The 24,820-nt window shown below is 43.5% G+C and overlaps 1 protein-coding gene across 1 annotated transcript; it reads left to right on the top strand.

Moving 5' to 3' along the window:
* Positions 1 to 8,421: 8,421 nt before the first annotated feature.
* begain (brain-enriched guanylate kinase-associated) lies at positions 8,422 to 22,847 on the top strand (the record flags this gene model as incomplete). The annotated part of the gene is made up of 6 exons (XM_084482661.1): positions 8,422 to 8,492; positions 11,157 to 11,318; positions 12,239 to 12,305; positions 18,790 to 18,897; positions 19,308 to 19,391; positions 21,231 to 22,847. The coding sequence occupies 6 exons, from the start codon at positions 8,422 to 8,424 to the stop codon at positions 22,845 to 22,847; spliced, it is 2,109 nt and encodes a 702-aa protein (XP_084338787.1).
* Between the last annotated feature and the right edge of the window lie 1,973 nt (positions 22,848 to 24,820).

Raw genomic sequence — 24,820 nt, 5'->3', positions numbered from 1 at the left:
CTTCAGCACTGTGAGTATTACATTACATCTCCAGTTATGTGTTTCTGGCTTTAAAATGGCATAAAATGAAAAAAAGTACTTTGTTGGGAAACATGGAACTACTACAAAGAACTTTGTTCTTGATCTAATGATGATAAATAAACCTTAAGGGATACATGCATACATTTAGCAGACGCTTTTATCCAAAGCGACTTACAACCATTCCTACACACATTCACACACCGACAGGGGAGTCAACCATGCAAGGTGACTGCCAGCTCGTCGGGAGCAGTTAGGTTTAGGTTTCTTGCTCAGGGAAACCTCATCACTCGGCTAGGAGGAGCCAGGGATCGAACTAGCAACCTTCCGGTTACGAGTCAACCAGCTCTACCTCCTGAACTAAGCCAAACTCAATTACCAACTTATGTATTAATTAGTTGATTGTTTGAGTGGTTCATTAATATTGTAGTTACGTGCATCCCATAGCCCAAATGTTCAGAGAAATGTTATATTAAAGCATACACAATATGTTAATATCCCATATGCCATAAAAGGATTTTGGGGATATAACTAATAAACCCTGATTTACTATTCCACTCGTCGCCTGGAGTTAAAGGAAAAAGATTTTTGAACACATTCCTTCCTCCTCTCCCACACTGTTGGTGTGAAGGTAGCTTCCACATGAATAATTCATCTTTTTTTGTGTAGTGTTGAGTTTTAAGGTTTGAAATGGAGTACCCTGGTCTGTCACACACTAGGCTTGTTTCTTGCTTGGAAAAAAGCTGGTGAACCTTGCCCGACTCTTATACACTAGAATACAGCTGAAACCACAGCTTTCACATGAACAGTAAATGCCCACTGCACATTCACGTTTGTAATTATTTGTTCTAATACAGCTATATGATGTATAAAGTGGATTTCACTATATTAGCTTAATTGTCTATGATCATCAGAGCTCACTGTCATCAAAATATGTGTTACTGTACAGATACCTAGTGTCCATTCAATAGTTATACTATCGAATACTATTTTCCCTCCAGTCGAAAATCTGGCAACAGATCGTATAATTTGCTGCATTCTAGGAATTCTCTCTCTCTCTCTCTCTCTCTCTCACACTCACTCACTCACTCACTCTCTCTCTCTCTCTCTCTCTCTCTCTCTCTCTCTCTCTCTCTCTCTCTCTCTCTCTCTCTCTCGCTCTCAGATTACGGTGTTATTCAGCAGCCAGTATGAGTCATGCTGCTGTAGTACTGGTTGCTAACACCCACTGCTTCTAACACCAGAGGGTCTACTGTTGCTCTTGTCAATTACATTGAACTTGTACAACACAGGTATGCCTGGGGAATCCCTGTGTTGTTCACCGTTGTTTAGATACCATGCAACAACATGGTATATACATGAGCATAGGTGTATGCATGTATGCATCATGTTGTACACAATACGTGTCATATTTTCATATGTGTTGGGGGAGAGAGGAAGGAAGGAATCAGATTGTCCATCGGCAGTTTAGAAATAAATGACCGGTTATGGTAATCCTAGGAGCCATGGGGCTGTGCCAGTTCGACATATTGTATCTATATCTGTACTATAAATATGTATGCCTAAAAAGACTCAAGCATGGCATGTCTGTGGAATGACATGAATGGCAAATCTGGCATTTTATTCTGGCTGCATACAGCCATTTAGACATAACAAGATTAACTTCAAGCATAGAGAAAGACAAACAGAAAGAAAATAATTATTGCCTGTGTAATTATATATTCATGACTTACAATGGTCTTCAAATATTGCACAATTGTTCCCACACAGACACTGAGTCGAATCACTTAAACACAGGATTTGCAGATTTGTTTGCTAAAAGCCCTGATCCAACTGTATCGATTTTTGATACGTCTATATTTTCATGCATCTCTACACCATCATCCAGAGGTGGATTCATTGTGTGATAGGCTCTGCACCAAGACATAGAAACAACATGTAAAACAGACCATGCATAATGAATTCTGCAAGGGACTCAAGTCCCCGCTATATATTCAAATGTATGCCATATAAAGGTTGAGGGGTTATATGGTAAATCAACATTTATTATATGATCAAACAAACGCAAGTAAGAATAAAATCCCTTGTTATCTCAAAGAAAAGACACAAGTAACTCTTGCTCACTCTCTCTCCCCCCCCCCCCTCTCTCTCTCTCTCTGTCTCACTCTCTCTCTCTCCATCCCCCTGACTCTCTCTCCGTCCATCCAGAGTTGTCTGTCTCTCACCGCAGTAGCATTTTTTCCTTTACATTTATTTTTGCAGCCCACAGCATATATATATTTCACAATGTTAATCTATGTTATCCCCCTCCTCCTCACCAGCCTCCCCCCTCTCCTCTTGCCATTAATGTTCTCAATGACGATGGCTGTACACATGGTGGTGGTGCGACTCAAAGAGACAAAGGGTACAAACAGAGCTCCTTAAATGCCACGACAAGAGGCACTCAGCAGCATGCGGTGTGTGTCTCTGATACGCTTGATAAATCAATTGCTATTTTATTATCTCTTATTTTTCTCTCCTTTTCTCCTTCCTCCCTTCTTATCTCCTCCATTCTTCTCTCCCCTCTTCTTCTCTGCTCAGCAGGAGTCGGGTGGAGAGATGCAGCGTGAAGCCAGGTTAGACACGCTTCACTTTACCCTTCATCTTCCTCTTCTTCTTCTTCTTCTTCTTCTTATTGATCCTTCGCTGTTGACACTACAGAATATTCTGCTCCCTCTCTCTCTCTCTCTCTCTCTCTCTCTCTCTGCATATCTCTCCCTCTTTCTCTCCTCACCCCAGCTCGCCCCCCCCCCTCCTCCTTCTCCACGCCTCCACCCATTTAATTTAGCTCTCCCCTCCTCACATCCCCCCCTCCCTCCCCCTAGCCCCATCTTTTCCCCATCCTGGCTCACGCACTCTACCCTTCCTCTCAGCCTCCCTCCCTTCCCCCTACACCCTCCCTTCCCTCTCTTTCAGCCGAGCAGTCTCTAGTCAGAATAAGGGAAGGCACGTCGATCTGACGGCAGGGGCTGCACAGGCGATGCATGAGCGTTGCAATCTTATCCGCTGACAATGAGGCAAAAGGTGCATAAACGGTAAGGGCGAATGACAATTGGCAGCGACAAGTGCATGACTGGCTGTATTTTGACTAGCTGCTCAGAGATATGTGTGTCTATATACGTTGCCACACAGAAGGATACAGCAACAATTTGTGAGTGCTTCCTATGTAGCTTGTATGGGCTTTGCTGCTTTGTTGGGGTTCACGTTGTTGAGCCCCAGTGGGATTCATCACAATGTGTTCCATAATCCTATGTGTGTGAAATGGGAACAGGTTACCCTGTGCCACCACGGAGCAAATGATAATATGCTTCTGAGTGTGTGTGTGTGTGTGTGTGTGTGTGTGTGTGTGTGTGTGTGTGTGTGTGTGTGTGTGTGTGTGTGTGTGTGTGTGTGTGTGTGTGTGTGTGTGTTGTGTATGTGTGTTTTTAGTGGTAAAACAGTACAGTTATCTCTTTGGTGTCAACATAACAGATACGTGGTCGTAAACCAACAAAGAATATTTGTGCTGAACGTATCCTCAGAAGAGGGTGTTTGTGTATTCCATGAGAAGATACCAATCCTTTCATGCTCATTTGGTTTGGATTGATTTACTGTATTAATGATATTTCCACAGCTTTTACTTAGCTAGTTAGAGTGAAGAGTGGGATGATAGCATAGACAGGCAATTATGGCTTAACAAGTGTATCATGAAAGAGAGACTTTCCCTCTTTAAATGTAGCTGTCCACTATAGGAAGAGCAAGAGAGAGAGAGATTTATCATTGTTATATTTGCTGAGTTTGCTGAGTTAAGTTAAGACTGCTGATTGCATTCATCAGTGAGGAAATGGGGAACGATTTCCTTGCTCATATATTACGGTTCATCGGCTTGGAAACCATGCAACAAAGCATATCTTGATCATTAAGTCCATGAAGTTAATTGCTTAGAACTTTGAATCGTAACCTCCAGGTAGTTCCTCCAGTGGAAGCATTGATTTGATTTTGGTGATGATTACCTTTTGCTTTTACCAGGTGAAAGAAACAATTTGCCGTTGATATAGGTCCCCCTCTGTATACTGTATCAAGGCAGCTTGATACAGTATATGAAGCCTATATACTGTATAGAGGCAGCTTGATACAGTATATGAAGCCTATATAGTACAAAATTCTCGACTTGACTATGATTTCATCAAAGCTTGCCCTCATTAGAGCTTTGTGCTTGTGTGTGTGTGTGTGTGTGTGTGTGTGTGTGTGTGTGTGTGTGTGTGTGTGTGTGTGTGTGTGTGTGTGTGTGTGTGTGTGTGTGTGTGTGTGTGTGTGTGTGTGTGTGTGAAAACATATCCTACTCATATTCACTCAAACCCAGAGGATACAACTGTAAAGCTCCTGTTTGTTCTGCTGGCATCTGGATCCTATGCAGCTACTCCCTCTAGGTTAGCACACACACACACACACACACACACACACGCACACACACGCACACGCACGCACACACACACACACACACACACACACACACACACACACACACACACACACATTTTCATCCCAATTATTTCCAAGTTGGAGCATAGGCTGCTGTAGCATCTAGCTGATGAGTTGATGAGGGATATACCTCAAAGTGTGTGTGTGTGTGTGTGTGTGTGTGTGTATGTGTGTGTGTCTGTGTGTGTATCTCCTGTTCGTCGTATTTTAGTCGTTTACTACAACTCTTCTACCACGCCTCCTCCCCTCCCATGCCACGGGCACTTATCAGCGACTGGAGACCCTTGTGTCTGCCTCAGGAGAACGTCTACAGGGCGTAATAAGGAGAACGCCCTGTTAAAAGGGGAATCAAAACACAAGGAAAGGTAACATAGGTCCCTGGATAACTCTACATGCACTGAGAGTGAGAGAGCACTAAGTAGGGGAAATAAATAGTTCACTTAATGACTTTAACAATTAAATGTTATAAACACAATCTTTAACCTACACAAATATATGTATCATCTTATACACAGAGCTGTAGTCAAGGCAACCTTTGTCTTGTCAAGTCCAAGACCAGGGATTGTCAAGTCTGAGTCAAAACAAAGTTCAAAGAGGTTGAAGTCCAATCAAAACCATCAACCATTTTGTCATGACAGGTTACCCTTAAAGTAAACAATTTCCTTTCTTCTCAGTGCCCCCCCCCCCCCGCCAACATAGGCCTCTGATTGCAATAATATTGGGAGATATAATATTGGAAGAGTTTCAATGGAAGTAGGAATGGAAGTAGTAAGTAACCATTTCTAGACACTGGCACAGCTCTGTTCCCCCGATCCGCAGTCTTTAACAAAACAACCTGATTGGCAAAAAGGTTCCCTGTGGCCATCCCTGCTGTGTCGACCCTGATGCACTCTGATCTCGGTGAGACGAGTGTTAAACCCACCATTCAATTGGCAGGGTTGATTGAGTTCCCAGACACACACACACACGTCATATAACAGCCACATTGACTTGTTCTGGCTCTGATTGGAAGGAAGGAAACGGAAGGGATGCCGGAGGAAGTGTTGATGAGCCTGGAGGCGAGCAGTAGTAAAACACCATTCATTACTCACCACGGGTGATTCCCCGGAGGCCTTTGGTGCCAATTACAACCTCAGCACACAACACACACACACACACACACACACAAACTATGATGGAATATTATGTAAAGAATATGTTATAGAGGCAAGACTCTATAGTTATAAATTCAATGATAAGATGAAATGCCCCTGAACTGGTTTTGTGTGTGTAAACCTTTTTATCTTGTGGTTGGTTTGAGTATTTTACCTTTGAGTCTTTCAGCTGACACTTTTTACTCAAAGTGCCTTGTGAATTTGTTCATACATGTGAAGCCCTCTCCCCAAATTGCTCTTAAACTCTAAGAGGGTCCTTAACTTTAACATATTTGCAGGAGAGGGGCCTAGATGTAGCTTTAGTAGCTAGACTGTCGAAAAATCCCATGCACACCCAATATACATTTACCCGTATTCAAAAGATCATATGATTCATATATTCCTTTAAATATATTGTTAGACTCAACTCCTATTTCCACCTTTCTCTCTTCTTCAGGTGTCTCTTCCTCTTAAGACACATTGTCAGGTTAGTTTACATTTTGTGTTAGTTTACATTTTGTGAGACTAACTCTAGACTAACTCTTGAAACTGGATATTGTGTTGTGTCCTGCCATGGTTCATCCAAGTCATATCCAACCTTCTGCTGTGGTAAGTAGTAATAACCCATCTCATCAGAATCCCTCTCTGAATCACTTGTCTCTACTGGTTCTATGGACACACTTTTAGAAAGATCCACAATATCTCTTCTCATTGCATTTCACTTCCGATTTGTTCTCCTTTAATGCTTTGAGGTCTCAGAGGGTATCTCTGGCTCAAGTCAAACCTCCTCTCCAAGTGGCAAGATATGATTTCGATGAATAACCTTCACCGGTCCATTAACTTCTCTGGCTTTAATTTGAAAACGTCCAGTTCTGCCACTTTACTTTCCCTGATGTAGGGAGTGGAACTCCACCTATCTGCTTTCTTCCTTGATTCTTTCGTCCAGTAGCACTCTCAGTCAACTGGAAGGACACTTGTAGATCACATTTAAAAAACTAAAAAGGTGGTTTGATCTATGGATGGATGCATGAATGAATGGTGGATGGACATGTGGATGAAAGGGTACATGGTGATTAGTTGAATGGAAGGATAGATGGATGTTAAAAGAACTATGGAAGGATGGATTGATAGAATCTTAAGACATTACCCATGTGAGAAGCAGATGTTGATGAAGTTCCTTTTAATAAATCACCAAGGGAGTAATACGATGGACCGGGAGACATTGATCAAAAGACTGCCGTGTTGTGGGGACAGAGCCTGTTCCTCTGGTCTTAAAAGCCTGTGTCAGGTGGTGGTGGTGGTGGGGGGGGGGAGGTTGACATTGTAGCAATTAAAATTTAATGTCCTCATTAGGCCAACGCATGTTGTCTATCTCCCACACGGTATCGTATCCTCCTCAAATGGCACAGAGCTCCTCAATCCCCCTTCCAGTGACACGACACACCTTTGGAGGATAAAAGATGAATATTCCCCAGGGGCGACCTTTACTACGGCTAGAGCCACATTAATTATGCTGTTGTGTAAGACAACAACCATGTGCTTCGCGAGCTACGTGTCGGCATAGAGAGAGAGAGAGAGAGAGAATGTACGGCAGGCTTACTGTATGCTGGAGGAAGATCTAGTTCAGAATAACTAGGTATTGCATTCATATCTTCCACCACATGTTGAGGGGCAGGCCATAAGTAGAAAGTCTTGATGAAGGAACCTTTACTTTTTGGATGACGACAGGCGCTGAAGATCTTTTGCTTGCTCCTTCTGTGAGCTGTTTACCTGAGACTACCTGGAGAACAAAGACTGCTGTTTATCCTCCATTGGGCCCAGTTGGATGCAGATAAAGTATAACTGTTCAACACACTGTATGTGTGTGTGTGTGTGTGGTGGGTGGGGGGGGTGTCGGGGTGTAGGTGTGGGTGTATGTGGGTGAATGTGAGTGTATGTTTGTGTGTTTGTGTCCAGGCAATTCCAGGCAATTCAGCAGCTCTCTCTGAGTTTCTCTTTAGTCCCCTCTCTGACTGGCAGATAAGAAAACAACCATAGCAACCACCTTAGAAATGTTGCTATGGTTGTTGCCTCAATTGTTTTCCATTCTGCCAGTGTTGAGCAAGAGATGTGGAAAAAATATGTAGTGGTGTCATTACAGACGCACACAACCCTCATTCACAATGCTGTTGAACTACTGTCTCTCTCCCTCTGTCTCTCTATTTGTCCCAGTGCTGAGAGAGAAAGGCCATGGTTTGGGGGCTGGTGGAGAAGACGATGTTCTTTCCATGGCCTTCATGTCAGGGTGGTTATTGGAGAACATTTGTTGAAGTTGATTAATACGACTACTACTAATTGGTCTGTTTGGTATTTTGTTGACTTTCTTGACGCAAAGACGGTAACGGCTCTTGACTTGGTATAGAGGTGATATTACCTGTACAATTTCTTAGCCAGCTCATTCATGGAACAATTGAACCCTGAAACCGTCAATTCATTGCTGTTTTATTTTGACCATATTGACTCAATTGACTGTGTGATAGATTGACGGCCACAGAGACAAAAATGTGCAATTTCTAAACGTAAGGACTTCAAAGCTGTGTTGTTTTTCCCTGCTCTTTTTCGCCAGGGTAATCACAGATAGCCAGCCCCCATCAGCATCCCCAGGCACGCCTTAGAGCTTTCAGTGTCGCTTCGTGGCTAGAGTTCAAACGTGGCTCGAAACAGCGTTCTCCCCCACCAGGCGGCGACGGTGGCCAAGGCAACGGCTGTCACACACGGCAGAGGCAAAAATATGAAAAAGATATACATTGGTAAAACAGCGCTCAAAAGTCAGAGAAATGGATGCAAACATCAGAAGAGAAGGTGAGTCGAAGAGGAGTTTGTCGTCACCTTCGCCATCGCACGTCGTTTGTGTTTCTCCCCCCATTGGGGGGCGTCCATGTCATCTCGTAGCGCTGGGGAAATACGATTTTTCAGAGATTTAACTATTGCCATAGTTACCAGGCATCATTAATAAGTTCTGTGGTTTCCCGTCAGCAGTCGTTAGATTTCTTTTTATCCTATCCAAAAAGCTTTAAAATGGCTTCAAATCTACTTTGCATTCAAGTAGAGTTTTGCATTGCAACACTTTGCTGCTTATTTTTTAGTCTAATTTCTTACAAATTTTTTGGATGCCAACAAGACATCTGGGAAAATCAATGGCTCTGTGCTAAGGCCTAATTAAATGGCAGCACAAATGCCTCGAGCGTTGTTGTCTTTTGCACGTGGTCATCTAGCCATGCAATTTTAAGCTGCTAGTAAGGCATCATTCTTTCATGTGTTTGTATTTCTTGTTTATTTGTTTGTTGTTGTTGTTTGTGCATGGATATGCTCAATAATTCACTAATTTTCTAGGCAATTCATTTTAGAATGTTTTTTTTCCACATTTGCTCAAATTCTCCTTAAATCTCAATACCAATTAATAAATCATTCTCTGACAAAAAAAAAAAAAAAAAATCTGGTATATGGCTGTCGCAGGCCTGTTATGAGCCCATTCGACCATTTCATTCATCCATCCCAAATAAAATTATCAGATGGCCTACCTGTCCGTCTACCTACCTACTCAGCTACTTCCGCACAGACACATGAACTCATTGAGCATGACTTGTCTTCCACAAGGCTCGGCAGACCTATTGCTAAAGCTAGCGAGCTTGTCACATGTTTAGTGAGGAGTGGCATTGGGGGAGGTCTGAAGGGAGGGGTATGATTTTTTCGGTTGGATAATTTCAAAATTAAGCTTACTCTGGTTGGTTTCTCCAAATTGCTTACCCTAGTTTTAATTGTGTATTTGTTTCAAATCTAAGAGTGCATATTTGTAAAAACTTGGCTTTCAAATGTTTGTTCAACATTTGTTTACGTTATCTCAAATCTAAACAAGTGCAGGGGGAGTGCAAAGAAAAGTAAAATAACATATTGGAAAACAATACTTTTATCAACATAATTCCTTAATTCAAATGGAATCCACTTTGTTTTGGATTTTGTTATTTCATCATTAAGGATGGCCACATTGGCCATTTTTCTTTTCCAAGCACATGGTCCAATACATCTCTCTGGGCACATCACTGTAAACTTTTTGTTTTGTTTTTGTATACTACTCGGCTTCTTATTAATGGTGATGGGCTGTGGGCTACTGTAATTTAGTGATGTGCATGCTGCTGCCTTGCGTTTTGGCCGCATCCAAACAATGGCACTTCTCTGAGGGATAAGTATGGCCAAATGCCCTGTGAGTGCTCACGCATTCTGGTGTCGCGAACAATCTCCAGCTCTTTATTACCTCATCTTCTCACTGCCATCCTGTCAATATGTCTTATCACATGTGCTCATCTCATGCATAACCGTGCACCAAGCAATGTTCTCTGCTAAAGAACAGAAAGAAAGCATGATGACACTTTCTCTGCATCTAAGACACACACGGACATGCAGACACACTCACACATGCAAGGCTCCTCTCACACACACAGTTTGATCTGTTGTTTTGATCTGCACTCCTGCCATTGCAGGAGTGCATAATGAATAGCCCTGCCCGTGTCTGTGGAGACTGCACTCATAGGGATCCCACAGTATCGTGTTGTGATGGTGATGGTGAATCCCACCAGCCATGGGAGCTCTTGTCCCAGGTCTGGAGACTCTCTGGTCAATGGGAAATCATTAGTATTCCTTGTTCATCTATCTTATCCTCCACATCGGACTGCCAGCCTGCATTTCCTAAGCCTGCAGCAACGAGACCTTATTCTCACTAAAGAGAGCTACAACCAGCCTTCTGCACTTCTTATCCCCCCTGCAGCTGCAGCACACACACACACTTTCTTGCACATGCACTCGCACACACATGCGTACACACACACACACACACACACACACACACACACACACACACACACACATCACAAATACAGGCACTCACACACAGACACACATACACATACAGGCATATGAGCACACACAGATGCATGTACACTGACACACATGCAAAGACACATGCATACATAAAACACATGCCGTGGCACATATACACAAACCCAGGTCATGCACACTGCCACTTACACACATGCACAAAACACATCCATGAATCCCCACATCTCCCTTCATATTTCTAACTCCCGCTTCTTTTTTATCTCTATCTCACTGTTACCCTCTTTTACTCTACTTTCCTTTGTTCTCCTCTCAGATCTGCCCCGATCTGCCCCTGATTAATACAATGAAAACTCTCAAACTCTCACTTTTTTCAATTCTCGTCCACTCTCTCTCTCCTTTTCATAAAGGATTTTCCTCTCTCTCTGTTATTAATGCTTGTCTTGCTCTCTTAAATAAATGCTGGTCTCTCTCTCTCTCTCTCGGTCCTTAAATGCTGGTCTTTGTCTCTCTGTTATTAATGCCTGTCTCCATCTCTCTCACCATCTCTCTCTCACTTTGTTATTAACCGTGGTCTCACTCTCTCTCTGTTCTCAAATAATGGTCTCTCTCTTCCTCTGTCTGCTCCATGTCAAGCTCTGTCCACGACCACAAGGATGACCTGCGGAAGCGGCTGTCCTTCACCACGCACAAGTTAGAGATGGTGGAGATGGAGTTCGATTCGACCCGCCAGTACCTGGAGACGGAGCTGCGCCGCGCGCAAGAGGAGCTGGACAAGTTTACAGATAAATTACGGAGGTGTGTGTGTGTGTGTGTGTGTGTGTGTGTGTGTGTGTGTGTGTGTGTGTGTGTGTGTGTGTGTGTGTGTGTGTGTGTGTGTGTGTGTGTGTGTGTGTGTGTGTGTGTGTGTGTGTGTGTGTGTGTGTGTGTGTGTGAGCGTTTGTGAGCTTAAGTTTGGGTGTGAGTGTGTATACGCCTGAATGTGTCAGCTTTACATTTCCAAAGTGTGTCAATGGTGGATTTCCTACATTTACATGTAAAAGAGCGACAAGAAATGGTTTAATTTTAACCACAGCGGGTCCAGTTCCTTAAAGGGTCTTTATTTTACGGTCTTCATTAAATTCAGAGCATGATTGATACTCCCCATTACCAACATATCTAACCCTGGCTGGGAGGCCTGAGGAGGCAGATAAAGCTAAGAGCCAGTGGCTCAGAATAACTGTAAAGCATGTAATAACTTAACAAATGAGACAAAAGGAAGGAGAAAAGGAGTGCAGCAACAGCTCTTTCCATTCATTCCAGGAGTGCGTTCATAGTGCCCCGCTAACCTAACAGGGTGCAGGGTTTAGATAAGATGAGCGAAGGGGGGAATTAATGGTGAGGGGACCTTAAAGAGAGGAAAAATGGAACATTAAACACCAGTAGTAATAACCACTTTAATACACATGGAGAAAATGTAACCTATAACCTATATTTGTACTATGCTTTTTCCTATCATGTACCTATTTATTTATATATGTATCTATTTATCTCTCTCTCTCTCTCTCTCTCTCTCTCTCTCTCTCTCTCTCTCTCTCTCTCTCTCTCTCTCTCTCTCTCTCTCTCTCTCTCTCTCTCTCTCTCTATATATATATATATCTCTTTCTCTATCTAGCGGCATTTGTTGTAATGATTCAGCATTTAATGTTTCTGTGTGTCTGTTGCTCTCTACTTCTCAGGATCCAGAGCAGCTATGCAACTCTTCAGAGAATCAATCAAGATTTGGAGGACAAGATGCACAGGACGGTGAGAAAAGGGTTAGGGGGCTCACTAGGGTGATCATTGAAATATGGAAAAGGTATTTTCAACCACACTTCTCACAACAGCACTCACTGAATTTTCTGCAGGAAATACATTTTCTGGTTGTAGGTTGTTATACGTTTAGGATATTTCATGGTTTAATGAAAACATTTGCTACATGCCCGTAGAGACAAACACACACAGACACACACACACACACACACACACACACACACATTTTACATCTTTATTTGGATTTGATAAATAAGTACATATCATGGCAAAATCCAAATTTGGCTAAAAGGAAGTATTAGATTGCAGAGAAAGTCTCAGTCCATTTTGTACATTAAGGGTAAAGGTGACACCCGCGCCTCCAGATAAAGAGGCTACCAATTAGTGCTGATATAGAGCAGTACTTTGTGAAGCTTTTGGCCCTTTTCTTAGGTAGTCCACAGATCTGCAGGACTCGCACACACATTTTATGTACATGACCTAAGCTACCAAAGATCAGGGCAATGACTTTACATGAGTCGCCATAGGTGTTTAAAACATTATTTAAGGGTTGGTATTTTAACAATTTTGACGCATAGCAGGTGTCCATGTAAGCGTCATAAGAGCAACCAATTTCAATTACTGTGATTGCTTTGTTGTGTTCATCAATTATCACAAGGTCTGGTGTATTTGGAATGTTCTTAATGGCAGATTCCATTGCGTTCCGCTGAGCATGGGGAGTGGAGAACCAGTACGATTTTACCGACTCGTTACTGTGGATTGTGGTGAAGTTGGTGTTATCGCGCCACAATTCGGTCATGACGCGCGATGTATAGTCCTTTGTAGGCAGGGCAGCCACTGAGGATGTGCGCGATTGATTCCCTCTGTCGGTTGTGGTGAAGCAGACAGAACGGCTCATGCTTGGTTGGAAACCATGTTGCTAAGTTGGCTTTTGTCGGTAATACCCGAAGACAAGCTTTTATTAAGAACTTGTGTGTGTCGTCATGTAGTGCTGTGTTTTGCAGTGCGGCATGCGATACGCTGTGATCAGCGCAACGGCAGGCCGGCCAGGCTTCCTTGTAGGCGTAGCCCTGTCCAGTGCTGAATCATGCGCGATCGGAAACAATTAAGTATTGTCCCTCTGGTGTCCTGTGTGTTGAGGTGGTGAATGCTGTCGTCCAGGGTGATGGTTGCCTCTGCCGTCGTCGTCAGGTCTGTTATGATGTTATCATTAAGCTCTACTGGCTGTCCTGATGTGCTCTTCCACCGCTGCTGAATGTTAGCGTGGTTACAGAGGTCATTCAGGTCTAGCCAATCCGAGCGTACGTTTTTTCTTGAATCCAAGGAAGCTGGCATCCTCAGATGTAGAGGCAGGGACCTTGCGTCTTCTTAGATGTAGCAGAAGTGAGGCTTGGGCGAGCTCACGCACGACTGAGTCGTCGCTATTAAGCATTCTTAACAGATTGCTTACTCTGGCAGCAACATACACCCACTCTATGTTAGGGACCCCCAGTCCTCCTTCTCCGACCCTGTGATACAGGACGTCTCTTGTTGAATGTGAATTGAGCCCAATGCAGTGTCTGGCCATGCTTACAGTCTGTTATGAGCCCATTCGACCATTTCATTCATCCAAATAAAATTATCAGATGGCCTACCTGTCCGTCTACCTACCTATCAGCTTAGTGAGGAGTGGCATTGGGGGAGGTCTGAAGGGAGGGGTATGATTTTTTCGGTTGGATAATTTCAAAATTAAGCTTACTCTGGTTGGTTTCTCCAAATTGCTTACCCTAGTTTTAATTGTGTATTTGTTTGTGTGTGTGTGTGTCACACACGTACACACACACACACACACACACACACACACACACACATACACACTAATCAAACCGCGTCCTGATGAGTGGTTGGATTCCTGCAGAGATTGCTGCTGAAGAAAGGAAGTGTAATTGCAGTCTAAACAGTTTCGAGTGTAGAGCATGAGAAACCAATTTGAGAGACAAAATGTTGATAAATAAACATGAGAAATACACCTCTCAAAACACATTTATTAACAAATCAATGTCAACAGAGGTTGTGAAATGTCCTATTTATTATGATATCTCCTTTGTAATTCTTCTCACTTTTTCTCAGTCTGTAACTCTTCACATCGCTCAACCCTCCAGCTCTCTCTCCCTTAGGAATCAAACTAAATCTCGCCCGATCGATCCCAACATGCCTGTCGGTGTGTGGAGTGCCTCTCCCCTCCCTCTCTCTCCAAGCAATTACACGATCAAAGACAGAGCGCACAATCAATGTCCAAAGTGATTGGTCTCACCTGCCACACCACCTCGTTAAGAAACTATTACTGGGAGGGGGGCGTTTTGTCCATTCCCATCCAGCCTCTGAACCGATTATAAACAGCGCATGTTCTCTTTTCTGCATTCTATGAGGGTCCTGCAGTCCCCTAGCCAATATGAGCTATCCATGAAGCCAGAGCAATGCATATCAGAAAGCATCGACCCTGATAGATCCTGATTGAACTGGATCAGGGTCTAATTAAATGTTGATGTTTGAGGGCTCGTCGACCGGTTGCCTCGCTGCTGACATGTGAAATGTCTGTGAAATGATGATGACCATGTGTGAAATGATTAATAAGAAAAGATGCAGGAGGGTTTTTCCGAATTCCTATGGAGATTATTTTATGTAGATTTGTGTGCACAAAATTGAGATTTGATAAATCGAATCATTTGAAGGTTTATCTAAAAGTAGTTAGCAGCCCTTGTAGCCAAGTCTCACACATATGCAAACACAGATATCACTGCACACACACACACACACACACACACACACACACACACACACACACACACACACACACACACACACACACACACACACACACACACACACACACACACACACACACACTGAGTAATCTAGTAGTCATGTTAAAATGTTGACGAATGGTCATCTTTTCAAGGAAATCCTCTGTCTAGAAGAACACTATAGAGTAGTATATTCAGAGTGTATTGTATAGAATTCCATTAGCAGAGGCCACGAAGGAAACTCATTTCCATTGTCTTTGATGTCCTCATGCAGTGCATTTTAAATGGGCTACTTTTGTAGAAGACAGGCTAGGCAAGCAGTGAGACAAAAGGAGCCCACCATCCAACACTTGTAATGCAATTAAAAATTCTAGTTTTAACTGGCAAGGTCAGTGGAATGACTAGAGTGATGTCATAGTTGTCATATATTAGAACATTACAGAGTCAGAAGTAACACTTTATATTCAGATTGTACTCATATCTCAGCATATCCCTGTCTGGAACCACATGTTTGAATCAAACAAATAATGTCTTTATAATTTTTATTTTTATAAGCTTTTAGTAAGTAGGCTATATTTATAGGCCGACCAGTATTTATAGACCAAAAAGCTTGAAGTTCAAGTGCTGTACATTAAAAATATACCACACAACTATATAGCCTCTGGCAAAATAAATGGCACTGTCCATGGTACTGAAACATTCCTAAAAAATGTTAGGAAAACTAAGAAAACTAATATGTAAAATGTATGTATTTATCTGTTACAGATTATGACGACATGCTTTTGTGGGGCCCATTGGATATGTGTGATATGGGTCGTTATGGGTGATATTTACGACCTATTCCATCGCTAAAGTTGGATATCACGTTGCCTAATGCAAGCAATACAGTGCAAACATAAATTAACCCGAAAATTCAAATAATAGACTATGAATAATACATTATGGTAGGAATAGTATGAGCGGGTTAGATAGAGGGTCCTATTGGCACTGCGTATTAGTGTCGTGAGACTGAGAGGGGGGTGGAAGGATGCGTGATATTCCACCCCCGAATCCTCCATGCTTAAGATTGACGCAGGATAAAAGCTTTGCATGTTAATTTTTATTTTCGCCGCTTCTCTCCGCTAATGCGTGTCACAGCACCTGATAACAGTCGTGCTAGTATCAGCCGTGGGACCCAACAACGTATGGGATTGTCGAGGCTCAGCATACGAGTCATGCTCCGGTCACTGCGGCGTAATTAAAACATTATCTCGTTCTCTCGCCCACTCTCAGAAACGACAGAGCCTGATCATGTTCGCTATCGAGATCTGTCCTGTGTCTAGCTGGATATGAGTCTTATCAATTTGGCAACTAATTATGTAGCTCCATATGAGATTACTCCGAGCATTCTTTTAGATTTGAAGGTTATAGTTGGTCAGTTTGATCAGGTTAGGCAGGTCAACAGGTCAGTTTCTCATCTCAAACCAACCATTGTAACGTAGCCTAGGCCTACAACAGGGATTTGTGCCAAAAGCATTGTTTCTCCCCTAAGCTGTAATGATGAAATGTATCAACTATTTTCCATTTGCAATCTTTGTTGCTAAGAACCTATTATTTATTCAGAAAGTTGCCAAAATGGCTAATCATGATGGAGAGAATAATAATAAACTAACAATAATAGAGAATAATTAACTCAATCAAAAATAATGTGTGTGTTGCTGGGCAACTACACAAATTAAATGGATTAAAAGCTAATTACTTTTTATTATTTTTTCTGAATTTTAAGAATGGCTTTGTTTTAGTGGCATTAGCTATTATATTTCTTAGATATTAGTAGGCTTAAGCAAAAGAAAAACTCCCCTGCCAGAGTTTAAACTTCTAAAGAAACACTGTGTCTTCCAGTGTACCAGGACAAATCAGATTTTGGATTTTCTTCCAGCAAATATAATAATATAATAAACTAAGATAATAAATGGCACTACTGAACCATGAACACTGTGAACTGAGATTGAGTTGCTTATTAGACACCTGTGGTGGAAATAAAGCAATAATTTTGCTAATTACTCAGATAATATGCAAACATAATGTCATTGAATCAAACTGTGAAACAAGAGATTTAGACTTTCCCACTTACGATAAAAAAGGGCCCATGTTTTTAGTAGTTATTTCGAGAAGTGTACCAAATGCTAAGGATGACGAAGATAAAATGCTTAGTAAACATGCAAACATCAAATAATACCCCGTGAAAACCCAATGTTCTGCATTTATCCTGACCTGCAGATAAGTTGTAACATTAGCTGACAGTGTTAAATATCATCTGGTCATTAATCATTAAAGTGATTAATGTTGCCACATTCTATTTACATTTCATGCATATATCTGTGAAATGCAATGTCTTTATTTCAACAAATCTTCTTCTCAACACACAAAACCCAGTGACTCGTGAATCAACAATAGCTAGTTAAGCGCACCTTATAATGCTGGCATAACGGTGGCATGTGGCTCAGGAGGTAGAGCGGGTTGGCTGGTAATCGCAAGGTTGCTGGTTCGATCCCCGGCTCCGCCTAGCTGAGTGTCGAGGTGTCCCTGAGCAAGGCACCTAATCCTAACTGCTCCCGACGAGCTGGCTGTCGCCTTGAATGGCTGAAGCCGCCGTCGGTGTGTGAATGTGTACATGAATGGGTGAATGTTGGGCAATATTGTAAAGTGCTTTGGGGGGGCACTGGTTACAAAAAAGCGCTATATAAATGCAGTCCATTTACCATAACAACTTTCAGCCTTGCGAAGAGAAAGGCAAATTAAGACAAAAACAAAGGAAGGAGGAAAGAAGGAGGAAGGGTGCAAGCCTCATAGTCATCTAATGAGACCCCATCAGAATTGGATTTGAATATCAATGAAAGGCCCATCACTTTGGCTGACATTAATTGCCACCTATTAGATTAGCTCTCCCCACTGCCTGTGTTTCACAATAATCACAGCCATTTAGAGATTAGAGTGTAAAGAGGGGACATGGTGCACAATGCTTTGTGTTCTTCAGCAGGCATATCGTAGGAAAAATGCTGACGATGACTTTTGAGTGGGTTTGAATACACCAATTTCAGATTTTAGACAAAAAAACATTATTAAACATGTATTGTAATTCTATAAATGTGCTTTGTGCATGGTCGTTTAAGAAAAATGGCATAGGAAAGGCATACACACTGGTATAGATTGCAAAGAACCAGGGCTGGCAATGCAAATACACTGTCAGTTTAAATGATTTTCTTTCCATGATCACCGTAAACAAAATGATTGTCTCCATCTGTCTTTTTTAGTCACACGAACACACACATTGCCTCTAGTTCCTATTCCCCTGCCCTCTGTATGAGGATTAAATAGAGCCCTGGCAAGTGTAATCTTCCTTTAATTAAGACCTGCTGCTGGCAGAGTCCTCACACTGATGGTGACTTAATACCCCCTTCCTCTCCTCTCCGCCAACTCCTCTCCATCATCCCTCTACCGTTCCTGCCCCCTCCATCCAACTCCTCCCCACCCTTTTCTCATCATTTCTTTTACCTTTCTCTCAAACCCATTTCTAAATCTCCTCCCATCCTCTCCACCTCCCCATGGATCACCTCTCATCCACTGTTGTTGTCTCAATTTTATTGCTGTTTTGTTCCAATACTCAATGTCTGATTCACATGATCTTAATTTCCTGTGCTTTTCCTGGTGTGAAGACCCAGCACCACGAGGAGGAGAACAGAGTGCTGAGTCGCGAGGTCATCGTCCTGAACAACCACCTCATGGAGACCAAGATCACTCTGGATAAGCTCCGAAAGGACAACGTGAGTCACTCAAGCACCAACCATAGAAGGTGACATATTATACCACCAGGTGTGAGTGTGATTAGCCGTTACAAGCCGTTTTGAAAATCGGCCTCTTCTGACATCACAAGTGGTCGTGTCCACCTAGATATATGACGGATAGATGAGCAACGTTTGCTACAGTCCACTGGGTAGGCTGGTAGACTGATCTATCCAGCACACATCTAGGTGGACACACCCACTTGTGATGTCAGGAGAGGCAGATTTTCTAAACGTCTTGTAACGGCTAATCACACTCCCACCAGGTTGTATAATATGTCACCTTTAAGGTTGAATTTGACTTTGTTACATTACATAGACTCCATTGGTCTCCACACTGCTGCTGCTTGCATTTATGGTTCTGCGTTACAACGTGTACCTACCTCTCTCAGGACTTGTACAGAAAGGACTGCAACCTGGCTGCCCAGCTGCTGCAGTGCTCCACGTCCCACCACAGAGCTCACAAGATGTCTGAGGTAGGTCCTCACACTCCGTCATTCGATTACACACATAGACCCCCAAATGATGTGGGAGATAGAAGTGCACAAGTCATCAATCAATAACACACGACACATAGACCCCACAACGATGTCTGTGGTAGGTCCTCAAAAGTCATCAATCAATAACATACGACACATAGACCCCACAAGGATGTCTGCGGTAGGTCATCACAAGTCATCACTCAATAGCATACAACACATATACCCCACCCACAAGGATGTCTTAGGAAGGTTCCTTAATAGGCCTAATGCAAATAACTGAATAACCTAATACTGAAGACCTCACAAGGATGTCTGAGGGCCGTCCTCACAAGAGAATCGCTGACATACAACATATAAACCTCACAGCAAAGTGTGTGTGTGTATGTGAAAAATGAATTTTAGAAATCAACGTCATAATATGTACAAAGCAGGCATGGAACTGTCATAACTTAAACCGTAAAAAACAATAACTGATGGGGGAATTCATTCATATTCAACCAAATATTCGTTTCCAGTAATGACTACAGCAATTATCACATGGATTATGGCTGCAGTCTGTGTAACTTTTAATTATGATTCATGTTGGATAACAGTTAGGTACTGAGCTACCTAATAAGGACCACAGTTAGCCCTGCACGTTAGCCCTGTAGGGCTTACCTACTTTCCAATTCAGAGAGAGAACCCGGGAGAGAGGATGGGGGCTAAAAATAGATCAGACTTCAAACATGCTGGTGATGTTATTCCGCGGTGCGCCTCCAATTCATAACACAGCCAAGTCTGTATTTTATCTTCTTCTTTCAATTCCCAGCTGGAGGCCGGGAGCACAGGTTTAATGTGAATCTAAATCCCTTCGGGCGCCATGTGTATTTGATGGTGGTGTACAGGTAGAGAAGGATGCAGTTAGTCAGATGAAGAGGAAATGGGTGAAGAGTAAGGAAGAAGGAAAGACAGACAAGTGAAAGACAAATGAAGGCAAACTGGTCACTGAAAAAGGAAGAAGGTTGGAGGATTCAATTATTAGGGAGAAAGAATGTTTAATTTATATAATTTTATAATTGAAGCACTTTATGAAGCACTTTTTTTTACTCATGTGTTGAATGTTGTTGTTGCTCGATTGTGTAGTCTGTGTGTGTATGTATGTGTGTGTGTGTGTGTGTGTGAGAGTGTGTTTGTCGATTATGCAGCGTGAATGCTTCTTGTGTTTGTTTTTGTCTGTTTTTTAGCTACTGTGCTGCGCCCCATTAAATTTCCCCTCGGGGATGAATGAGGGAAAAAGTGAATTGAATTGAATTGAATTGAATTGAATTATATAAAATAGAAATAAATAATTAAGATTTTCGCTCCGGACCCTCTCCTGCATGTCCTTCTTTTAGACTTTTGTCTAGAGATTGCATAAAATGAGGAACTGCTTTCTTTCCATCAACCTGAGGCAATCTGGCACTAAAATGCAAGTCAGGACAGAAGAAAAAGGAAATACAGGAAATATAATTATTGTTTGCTGTAAATGACAAGTTCATTGGTGGCTCGTAAAAGGCCCTCAAGGTCATGGGCTGAAAAGTTATTCCAAAACGACAACGGAGCAGAGGAGCAGAGCAGATGACGGCAATGTGAAACAGCTGATGCCGAAGCAAGACAAACAAAGGGGTCCTACTGACAAAAATCTGGAAATAAACTCCAACACCGCAACTCCATTGTTGTTCCACCTCGGGCAATTTCCGTGATCGACACAAAGCCATTCTTCCATCTGTTAAAGATTGTTAAAAATGTCCTGATAAAATTGTTATCTTCTTGTCTCCTCTTTGTCTGTCTATTCCTATCTCCCGTCCCATCAAGCTGCCCTTGGATTTCCAAGAACGCATCGGCTCCCACTTTGAGGAACTAAGCCGTGGTGGGGGATTGCCTGCTGGCATGTGTCAGTCTCCTTATTCCGACTCCGTCCCAACCTCGGTGATCACAAAAATCCTTGAAAAGCCAGAACCGGGAAGCAGCTGCCCAGCGACCCGCTCCCCCAGCCCCCAGATCCCGGACGGCGACTTCCTGTCGGGAGCGGGCAGCACCGACCAACTCAACCGTCGCGTCGCGTACAAGACCTCCGACCTGTACTGCAGCGACACGGCCCTGTACTGCCCCGAGCGCTGGCAGGACGCCGAGAGACGCCAGAGCGTGGACCTCAACGGCACCCGGCTGCTCCAGCTCCACGCCCAGAACTCGGTGGACAGCAACCCCGATGAAGAGGCCTTCCACTCGGGTAGCTTCTCCCCCCACGAGACCCCGTCCCCCTTCCATCCCCGCGACAAGTTTGGCACCGGCTCCCTGCCCGCCTCCAGCTCCTACTCCAGCTTCAGCCTCGCGTCGGACGACAAGGGCGCCGTCGTCGGCGTGGAAGGAGGCTGCGGGCGCGTGGGCGGCGGCGGCGGCGGCGGCGCGCTGTCCTCCTCCCACCAGGTCCTCTACATGGACTGGCGGGACGGCGGCAGCGGGGAGTACAAGCGCGTGAAGGGCCTGCCCCACTGCGAGAAGGACTCCACGAGCTTCCACAAGTCCCAAAGCATCCAGCACATGGCGCCGAGGAGGAGCACGCAGCAGGGCGTCTCCCCGGCCTACACGCGGACGGCGTCCTGCTTCAGCGAGCCGTACCACTCCAGCAGCCCGCGCTTGACCTCCTCCCACAGCATGGGCTCCGCCCTGGCGTTGGCTCACGCTTGCGGCGGCGGCGGCGGAGGAGGTCGAGGAGGCGGGGCGGAACGCACGGCCAACGTCCACGTCCTGGAGGACGAGCTGAGCAGCCGCTGGAGGCAGCTGAGCGTGGATGACATGAACACCTTCTCGTCGTCGTCCTATCACAACCTCACGGGGCGCGCCTCCCCGTACAGCTTCTCCGAGCGCCACTTCGCCGCGGGCCCGTCGGGCAAGTCCAAAGCGGGGCCGCTCTACAGCAGCTTCCGGGAAGGGGACGACGTCTTCCACAGCCTCCTGCTGGACCAGCGCTTCGACGCGGGCCCCGCGTCGACCGGCCGGAGCGCGGCCGCCGGGTCGAAGCGCCCGCTTTCAGAGCATCGCAAGCAGGAGAAGAGCTCGGTGCTGAGGAGAGAGGACAGCCAGGACTCGGAGTGCAGTCTCTTCCTCTCAGGGAGCGCCAACGAGAAGGAGAACACCGGGAGAGCAGCGGCAGCCGCCGCCGCCGTCAGTAAGAGCAGGGATTACGTCAACCTGAGTGCGCACAGCTCGCCCGAGTCCCTGCGTCTGAGCTCCCTGGAGGCGTCAAGCCTCCAACACTTCCCCTGCCCGCGGCCTAGCTCCCGACCCCGGCCCAGCTCAAGCTCGGCCCTCAGCATTGGCCCCAAGCTCCCAAAGAAAACCTCGCCCAGGTACCAGAAGTTTGGTAGCACGGGACTGATGAGAAAGGACAGTCTCACCAAGGCACAGCTCTATGGTACATTACTGAATTAAGTCTGAGGAAAAGACCCCCCACCGACCACTATTACCCCAACCACCAAAAAAATTGTCCCTATTTTTCTGCATGACATTGATTATGATCCGTAGTGTACTGTATTGTATGTTTCCCTGTGGGAAAGACACATAGCTGTGAGGAAATGTGTGGTAAGAAGTCTATCTATGTTACTCAAGCCAAGGCACGTTTATTTCAGTGTGTGTGTGTGTGTGTGTGTGTGTGTGTGTGTGTGTGTGTGTGTGTGTGTGTGTGTGTGTGTGTGTGTGTGTGTGTGTGTGTGTGTGTGTGTGTGTGTGTGTGTTGCAACAGAAGTGTTATTTTTTCAATGGAGATATTTATGTTATGATAGTGTAAGGTATCAAAAAGACCAGCCTGTTCTATGTTCTCTTTGTATTGCGATGATTTTGACTTTGTACTCCAGCCAAGTGTAACTGGAAACAAACACGAATCCACACTGTGCGAATGAAGGACAGCAATGATGAGAATTATAGATACACAAAAACAGTATGCTATCTTTTTCTTCCTTTTCTGGGTTTTGTCAGTTAAACCTGCAACAGTAATTGTATTACTACTCTGATATATACAATAGAGATAAGGGTGATTTGTAATTGCAAGCAGGTTCCGTTGCTGCCTCTCTCACTAAGAGCTAATTAACACGATGTTTGGAGAAACGGGGAGGTCATCCATTATGCATAGAGTACCCTGCAGACTAGAATTTCCATTCCTTAGTTTTTCCTCAAACTAAATGCATGCTGCGTAATGCATATATGAATAAACTGGAGAAAGTATATTTCTCGCAAAAATGTTTCACAGGGGACCATGAATATAACGGGTAGGTAGAGTTTATGTCCGCTGATTAGCATAGATAAACAACTTCCACAATGTTTAATCAAAAATATTTTTTCTATTTATAGAAACACTGAAATACTGAGAGATTACATTAAAGAGCCAAGGATTGAAGACTTCATTCATCATTTATTTTCCGTACAATCTACTGTACTTTTGATTCTCTTTGTGAGTACATATAGTTTGAAGAGTTCATTTGATTTTCTTTATTCCCTTCATTCGCCAATTAAACTGGTATTATGGTGGCCTAGGTTTGTATCACGTTTGATCCTTGTGGATATTCTGTTTAAAATCAACCCAATGCTATTTTACACTGCATTTTTGTCACAATGTTATTGATTTGTGCTCATTGTGTTGATCAGATATGCACCGTGTATTGATCAAAGAAATTTACATTGGTAGAACATTTTTCAAACCACTGAAAAAGAAGCTGGCTTCTCATTTTCAGCTAAGGGAAAGTTTGTAAAAGTAGAGTAAATGGAAGGCCATTCACCAATCAGATTATTTGGCTTATACCGTAGTATTTTTTCATACCATAATGACAAAAATTCATGTTGAACTCATTTTCTAAACGCAAAAATCAGTACAGAGCATGAAACCTATGTCTGTATTTTACAATATAATAGTTAACTTTATACCAGGAAACTCTGCCTTATTGCGGTTTAGTAAATGGAATGTTTATCCACTCACACATGGGTGTACATGCTGTATATACAAAGGTGTGTGTCTGTGTGTTAGTAAGCTGTATGTTAAGTGCTGTTACTTATTTCTGTTATGATTTTATCACAAACCAAATATTAAACCTGATATAAACTCTATAACGTTGGCACTAGCTACCAGGCTGTGACAACAGAAAAACAAATCTGTTTCATTAGACATTGAAGTGGCCAACAGTTGAGAAAAAAATCGGTCAATACTGGAATGTAATCACAACAGTGTCAGCACAAGATCACAACTTGGATATGAGTCGGTGTGATTTGATGAAAAAGCATGCTCATCCTTACTGCTTTTTAATACCATGGGATCTCATTCATTACAAGAGTGTGATGAACAGCCTAGCAAACTGACCGGAGTCCTGTCCTACGATCAATGCTCTGTCTTGTGCTGAATGAATAAAACACTCTTC

Source organism: Micromesistius poutassou (assembly GCF_964030765.1).
Source record: "Micromesistius poutassou genome assembly, chromosome: 17".
Taxonomy (NCBI): Eukaryota; Metazoa; Chordata; class Actinopteri; order Gadiformes; family Gadidae; genus Micromesistius; species Micromesistius poutassou.
The sequence above is the reverse complement of the archived record's forward strand: the minus strand, read 5'-3'. Positions and strand labels throughout refer to the sequence as shown.